The sequence below is a fragment of the Arvicanthis niloticus genome, chromosome 2 (assembly GCF_011762505.2).
Source record: "Arvicanthis niloticus isolate mArvNil1 chromosome 2, mArvNil1.pat.X, whole genome shotgun sequence".
NCBI classification, from domain to species: Eukaryota; Metazoa; Chordata; class Mammalia; order Rodentia; family Muridae; genus Arvicanthis; species Arvicanthis niloticus.
In genome coordinates, this window is record NC_047659.1 from 11,933,419 (window position 1) to 11,941,117 (window position 7,699).

The following is a 7,699-nucleotide window of genomic DNA, read 5'->3' on the forward strand; positions in this document are numbered from 1 at the left end:
ACCTGTGACACTAGGTCTGGCTCCGGTATCATGTTTCTAAATGTTAGAAAAATTAGTTGCAAGCATTTCCTCCATTAATCAAGAGACAGGATGAAACTGAGTTTTGATTTTAGTGGAAACAGACTGCTGTGATATATACAGACATGCTTGGGCTTAGTGACTTCTATCTTGATACTAGTCTGATGCAACCCAAAGGAAGATCAATGTTATGACAGTATTGCAAGCCTTACTGAAAGAGCTGTATGATGCAACTTCCATAGCAAGGATGGAGTTGACTGAGTCACTAACAACCTTTGAGGAATGAGAAAGGAAAAAAATTCCTGAACACTGACTCACAGGCTCAACATTTTAGTGAACTGTGTGTGCAATGTTTCAGTAGTATTTGCAGTGTACTTATGAAGCTCAGAATACATTTAATAGGAATACTGGAGCCATTTCCTGTCCATAATAAATGGCACAAGTATCCTCCATAAGCATGTATCCTCCATAAGCACTTGGGAGGCAGAGATGGTGGACCTAAGAGTTCAAGACCACTCTGGTAGACATGTTGAGCTCCAGGCCAGGGGACAGATTTCAGTTGTCTAGCATGCACAGAGTCCTGGGTTCAAGTCCCATGGTAGTGTATGCCTATACTTGATGCTCTTAGCATGAAAAGTTCAAAGTCATTTGCTACACAGTGTTTGAGGACTGCCGGGGTTGCAAGAGTCTATCTTTAAAGAAAGAAAAATAAAATCAATAGCATAAACTATGGAGTAAAATCAACCAAGTTATTAATTCTACCCTCAGCACTCACCAATCAATCATTCTAGCAATCTAATCACTTTTGGTCTCAATGGTCTCTTCTGGAAAATGCAAAAGACCTACCAAGAATTGAGTGATTATGACTAAATGACACATGGAAAACACATAGGATCAGTAGGTTTAGGCCAGCTTGGGCCTTGTGTACAAAGCCTTGTCTTAAAATAAACAAATAAAAGAAACAATGACGTACCTAATAAGCTTAAGTAGCAGCTTCTGTTTTGTTTGTTTGTCCCCTAATATACTATTATACAATAGTAAAGCACCAGCAAGACTTTGTCTGCTAAATGCCTTTAGCAATATTAGACTTAGTCCAAGAGAGGATGGTGACTTGTAAAATGATAACGAGAGAGAGAGAGAGAGAGAGAGAGAGAGAGAGAGAGAGAGAGAGAGAGAGAGAGAGAGAGAGAAAGAGCGAGCCAGCCAGCCCATGGTGGAAAATGCTCGTTTGATCATAAAACAGAATATCCGCAGAGGAGAGGGGCTAACCCCGGGAAAGAGAAATTGGAAAGGCCTGGAAAGACATATACAGCTAGCCTGGGGGGTCAAGGAGAAACATGGTTAGCTGAGAAGCGTCAGGTATCTCAACGAGACAGAACCCTGATCAGACCCCAGCTCGAGACGTGCAGGCCGGGTGAGTAACAGGGCCTGGACGCTGGGACACCCGAAACGTGTGGAGGCTGGGAAGGGCGATCACAGCATCACAGCTGAGGCCAGGCAGCTCAGGAATCTAGGAGGAGAAAGGCCGCGCGTACTTCTTCGGGGTGATAGACAGAAAGGCAGAACCGAGTCCCACAGCCCCGAGGGAACTGACACGCAGACCCCGCTCCAGTCCCGGGGGGCCCCGGCATGAGGGGAGGACCTGGACGGTTACCGGCGGAAACGGTCTTGGGGTGAGAGGTCACCCGAGGGACAGGCAGCTGCTGAACCAATAGGACCAACGCTCAGGGCGGATGCTGCCTCTCATTGGCGGCCGTTAAGAATGACCAGTAGCCAATGAGTCAGCCCGGGGGGCGTAGCAGTGACGTGAGTTGCGGAGGAGGCCGCTTCGAATCGGCAGCGGCCAGCTTGGTGGCATGGACCAATCAGCGGCCTCCAACGAGTAGCGACTTCACCAATCGGAGGCCTCCACGACGGGGCTGTGGGGAGGATATATAAGCCGAGTCGGCGACGGCGCGCTCGATACTGGCCGAGACAACACTGGCGGAGAGACTTGTCATTTGCGGGTGTGAGAGGTAAGCGCCGCGGCCTGCTTCTTGGCCTACCCTGAGTCTGGTTAGTGGCTTTTCCTGACCCTGAGGCCCCTGTCGCCCTCAGGTTAGAAGCGTCGTCGCGTTTCGAGGCTACAGCCTGTTGCTGGACTCTTGAGACTCCTGACCGACTGCTGAGCGACTGGTCCACAGCGCCGGCAAGATGAAGTTCAGTGTGGTGGCGGCGGCGCTGCTGCTGCTGTGCGCGGTGCGGGCCGAGGAGGAGGACAAGAAGGAGGATGTGGGCACCGTGGTCGGCATCGACTTGGGGACCACCTATTCCTGGTAAGTGGCATTCGTCGGAGGAGGTGGGGGGAGTGGGGCGTGGCCTCCGGGGCTAGCGTGATAAAGTGAGGTGCTGATTCCTTTTCTGTGGGGTTTTCCCGTCAGCGTCGGTGTGTTCAAGAATGGCCGCGTGGAGATCATAGCCAACGATCAGGGCAACCGCATCACGCCATCGTATGTGGCCTTCACTCCTGAAGGGGAGCGTCTGATTGGCGATGCGGCCAAGAACCAACTCACATCCAACCCGGAGAACACGGTCTTCGACGCCAAGCGCCTCATCGGACGCACTTGGAATGACCCTTCGGTGCAGCAGGACATCAAGTTCTTGCCATTCAAGGTCGGACCCGGTTTTCTCTCACGCTGATGGGGTGACGGGAGTATTTAGGGGTTGAATGAAAAACTTGGCTGGAAAAAACACTGTTCAAAGGACTTACTTAAAAGGATGTGGTCGGAATTTATGTAACTGTTTAGTTTGCTATAAAACATGACACACTGTTTCAATGTCTAGAAGTTGAAACAGACTAAAACTGTCGGTCCACAGTACCGCTGTGCTTAGTTTTAGTTGCTATTCACCCTAGGGGACTGAGGTGAAGACTGTGGGAGAGAGGAAATTGATTTTTTTTTTTTTTTTTTTAAATCGCTTGTGGTGCCATTGTTTCCACTTCGGAAAAATTACCTTTAAATTATTTTATGCCGTAGGTGGTTGAAAAGAAAACTAAACCGTACATTCAAGTTGATATTGGAGGTGGGCAGACCAAAACATTTGCCCCAGAAGAAATTTCTGCCATGGTTCTCACTAAAATGAAGGAAACAGCTGAGGCATATTTGGGGAAGAAGGTAATAACACTGTGGAACAGTGTTGAGTGTATGATTGCAGTTGTTCCCCCTGATGACTTGTCTAGGGAAGCCTTCGTGGTTTGATTTAGTGCTTTGTGTGAGGTCAAAGTAAATGCTAGTCAGTCTTCATGAGTTATCCCCTTAATTCTAATGACAAAATGTATGGTTTAGCAGTAAGTTGGCTTGGAAACTGTTGAGGTTTCATTAGTTGATTAACAGTGACAGAAGTAACGACACAGTATACTTAAACCATCTTTGTTGTCCTCCTAGGTTACCCATGCCGTTGTCACTGTACCAGCTTACTTTAATGATGCCCAAAGGCAAGCAACCAAAGACGCTGGCACTATTGCTGGACTGAATGTCATGAGGATCATCAATGAGCCGTAAGTATGGGGCTCAGAGGTCCAGCAGATTTACCACGTAAGGGGAATGTGAACCTTACCAAGCTTCCCTCTTCATTCTCACAGTACAGCAGCTGCTATTGCATATGGCCTGGATAAGAGAGAAGGAGAGAAGAACATCCTTGTGTTTGACCTGGGTGGCGGAACCTTCGATGTGTCTCTTCTCACCATTGACAATGGTGTCTTTGAAGTGGTGGCCACTAATGGAGATACTCATCTGGGTGGGGAAGACTTTGACCAGCGGGTCATGGAGCACTTCATCAAGCTGTACAAGAAGAAAACCGGTAAAGATGTTCGGAAAGACAACAGAGCTGTGCAGAAACTCCGCCGTGAGGTGGAAAAGGCTAAGAGAGCCTTGTCTTCTCAGCATCAAGCAAGGATTGAAATTGAGTCCTTCTTCGAAGGAGAAGACTTCTCAGAAACCCTTACTCGGGCCAAATTTGAAGAGCTGAACATGGTATGTTCCTTGACAGTGCTAATGGGATCCACTTAGTTGGTAGAATTGGGATACCTGAGTGCAGATAACTAAACAGTGTCTGGGTAGTCAGCACCATAGTAACCATGCCTTTTCTTTCTTTGCTAGGACCTGTTCCGCTCTACCATGAAACCTGTCCAGAAAGTGTTGGAAGACTCTGACCTGAAAAAGTCTGATATTGATGAAATTGTTCTGGTTGGTGGATCTACTCGAATTCCAAAGATTCAGCAATTGGTGAAAGAGTTCTTCAATGGCAAGGAGCCATCCCGTGGCATAAACCCAGATGAAGCTGTAGCATATGGTGCCGCTGTCCAGGCTGGTGTCCTTTCTGGTGATCAGGATACAGGTAGGTTGTTGTCACTGCACCTTTGCATGTTTGAGTAGCTTGATGGGAAGTCTGTTGCTTTAGGAGGCTGTAGGGTTAAGAGTGACACCACTGTTGGTAACAAGACTTAGGTCAGGCTTAGTTAATTAAGTTCATTAGCAGCTGCTGCTTCATTTTAGCAGCCTAAAGTGTTTGTGATTAGAGCCTAGGTAAATGACAGGGGGGAGGAAGGCAGAGTTCATTGGGAGATTGCTTGGTAGTGCTCATAGGACTTAACCTAACCTGATTGATTTTCCTTGCAGGTGATCTGGTACTGCTTGATGTGTGTCCCCTTACACTTGGTATTGAAACTGTGGGAGGTGTCATGACAAAACTGATTCCAAGGAACACTGTGGTACCCACCAAGAAGTCTCAGATCTTCTCCACAGCTTCCGATAACCAGCCAACTGTAACAATCAAAGTCTATGAAGGTAATTACTTATATTCACAAATGTATATTTTGAAATAATGTGGCTTTGGGTTTAATTATTAATAATATTATTAAACTGCCCAGGGAAAGAAGTATCTTTTGTAATTCAAATGAAGAGTTGATTAGTTGGACCAATGTTGAATTTTCGATTCAGTACTTAGCATTCATATCCACTAGCTTTTGGAATACAAGGACAGAGGGGTTTACAATGTTTTTAAGAGCTGAAACTCAGGTAAGAGCAGTAGCACCCAGTGAGTTGCTGCTCTTGGTCCAATACTGAGTTACTTACCTCAGTAAATGATCCTTGCTCCCCTACAAATTCTAGCAAGTTGAAGTGTAGGGATCCTGGTTCCCTAAGGGTTGTCAATAACAAGTTTTTCCTGTGTTCTTACTCTAGGTGAACGACCCCTAACAAAAGACAATCATCTTCTGGGTACGTTTGATCTTACTGGAATTCCTCCTGCTCCCCGTGGAGTACCCCAGATTGAAGTCACCTTTGAGATAGATGTTAATGGTATTCTTCGAGTGACAGCTGAAGACAAAGGTACAGGAAACAAAAACAAAATCACCATTACCAATGACCAGAACCGCCTGACACCTGAAGAAATTGAAAGGATGGTTAATGATGCTGAGAAGTTTGCTGAGGAAGACAAAAAGCTCAAAGAGCGCATTGACACCAGGAACGAGTTGGAAAGCTATGCTTACTCTCTGAAGAACCAGATTGGAGATAAAGAAAAGCTGGGAGGGAAACTTTCTTCTGAAGATAAAGAAACCATGGAAAAGGCTGTAGAGGAAAAGATTGAATGGCTGGAAAGCCACCAAGATGCGGACATTGAAGACTTTAAAGCTAAAAAGAAGGAACTAGAAGAAACTGTTCAGCCGATTATCAGCAAGCTCTATGGAAGTGGAGGCCCTCCCCCAAGTGGTGAAGAGGATACATCAGAAAAAGATGAGTTGTAGGTGCACTGATCTGCTAGAGCTGTAATAATTGTAAATACTGGACTCAGGAACTTTTGTTGGGAGAAAATTGAGAGAACTTAAGTCTCGAATGTAATTGGAATCTTCACCTCAGAGTGGAGTTGAAAATGCTATAGCCCATGTGGCTGTTTACTGCTTTTCATTAGCAGTTGCTCACATGTCTTGGGGTCAGGGAGAGGAGGAATTGGCTATTTTAAAAATTGAAGAAAAGCTGGGTCAGGGTGTGTGTTCACCTTGGATAGGTTCTATTTAACAATTGGGTCATGCACATGTGGTGTAGGAACTTTTTTTCTACCATAAGTGACACCAATAAATGTTTGTTATTTACACTGGTCTAATTTTTGTGAAAAGCTTGTAATTATATCCATCTTTTATTTTAGATAACTAAAATTTAAGACTGGATTCTCAGGTGTGTCTTTCTTATGTGGGCAGGGAAGGGAGGGAGGCTTGTGATGCTGTGGGGTACCACTTACTGGGGATTTGTCTAGTTTTATAGCAAGATAGAGATGTCTGCTGTTTGCTTCCCTAGGCAAGGGTTATTTCTCAGTGCCCAAGTCCAGTTCTCTTGAACATGGTTGAAATCATACTTTGTAAAATTGCTTTCTGGGTTTTTAATTTTTTTTTAACATTTTTTTTTTTAAGATTTATTTATTTATTTTATGCTTATGAGTACACCATTGCTCTCTGAAGACACACCAGAGGAGGGCACCAGATCCCATTACAGATGGTTGTGAGCCACCATGTGGTTGCTGGGAATTGAACTCAGGACCTCTGGAAGAGCAGTCAGTGCTCTTAACCGCTGAGCCATCTCTCCAGCCCCTTAATTTTTCAAGATAAGGTCTCTGTAGCTCTGGCTGTCCTGGAACTCGACTGTAGACTAGGCTGGCCTTGAGTTCAGATCCACCTGTCTCTCTTTCCTGGGTGCTGGGATTAAAGTGTGCACCACCATGGTCCTTTCTGACTTTTGTTACAAGTAGTGCTGTGGGGCTGCCTGCAATCTCTGAATGAATTGATCATGTTCCAGGCTGTGGCAGTAGCATGGCAAGTCCAAGTCCAATCTAGGAACTGAGGCCGATGCATATTCTGGAGAGCAATGCCTAGCACTAGTGTAAAGCCCTAGTGTTAATTCTCTGGACTGGAAAAAAGTTGGAATACACCCACAGGCCCTTGATATGCTAAGTACTCTGTATCACTGGATGGTATTTAGTTTGTAATTTATATTTGAAGATGTATAGTTGAAAGTATATGGTGGCACACACCTTTGGTCCCAGCATTTAGGAGGCAGAGGCAGGAGGATTTCTGAAGCCAAGCCTGGTTTATAGAGTGAGTTCCGAGCAAGCCAGGGCTATGTAGAGAAAAACAAAAAAGATGCATATTTAACAGCTTGAGGATTTACTTATCTCAATTGGTAGAGCACTTATCCAGCATGCATGACGCCCTGGATTTGGTACCCAGCATCACGTACTGGGAGTAGTGGCTCAGGCTGGAGACAAGATTAATGAAGTACTAGGTTCATTGACGTAGTTCATGAACCAAAACATGCTCTGAAGCCTAATTTGGTCAGAACCTCTTTTTCTAAAAGTGGTATTATGGTAGGATATATGGTAATCCTGAGATTTACAAATGTCAGTTGATAGTCAAAGGACTGGTTGGATAGTTTAGATTGGCTCCCTCTGGAAAGTAATGATCTAGGTAATCCATATGATTAATGATTTTTCTTGTGTGTGACTGCATTGCAACTCATTTATTAATAGTACATTTGGAAGGAGATTTGTTTCTACTGTTAGCATTTTCCCAACATCAAGAAGCCAGCTTGGTTGTTTTAAGATCTTCTGAGCTCTGTCCTCCTGTAAGCACAATCCCTGGGGTTTGTCATGATCT

General features: G+C 45.1%; 1 protein-coding gene across 1 annotated transcript; it reads left to right on the plus strand.

The window, feature by feature from the left end:
- Positions 1 to 1,416: 1,416 nt before the first annotated feature.
- Hspa5 (heat shock protein family A (Hsp70) member 5) lies at positions 1,417 to 6,145 on the plus strand. Its single transcript, XM_034495909.2, has 9 exons — positions 1,417 to 2,033; positions 2,116 to 2,333; positions 2,439 to 2,670; positions 3,033 to 3,170; positions 3,441 to 3,553; positions 3,638 to 4,028; positions 4,155 to 4,392; positions 4,674 to 4,841; positions 5,238 to 6,145. Exons 2-9 carry the CDS (start codon positions 2,212 to 2,214, stop codon positions 5,798 to 5,800), a joined length of 1,965 nt encoding a protein of 654 aa, XP_034351800.1. The 5' UTR covers positions 1,417 to 2,033; positions 2,116 to 2,211; the 3' UTR covers positions 5,801 to 6,145.
- The last annotated feature ends 1,554 nt before the right edge of the window (positions 6,146 to 7,699 follow it).

What these genes read in the sequence shown, in the direction of transcription:
- Hspa5 (XM_034495909.2), top strand. Translation starts at nt 2,212, where the DNA reads ATGAAGTTCAGTGTGGTGGCGGCGGCGCTGCTGCTGCTGTGCGCGGTG. An exon ending in ATGAGGATCATCAATGAGCC is followed by an intron (nt 3,554 to 3,637) that starts GTAAGTATGGGG and finishes TCATTCTCACAG; the next exon opens with TACAGCAGCTGCTATTGCAT. An exon ending in AACAATCAAAGTCTATGAAG is followed by an intron (nt 4,842 to 5,237) that starts GTAATTACTTAT and finishes TTCTTACTCTAG; the next exon opens with GTGAACGACCCCTAACAAAA.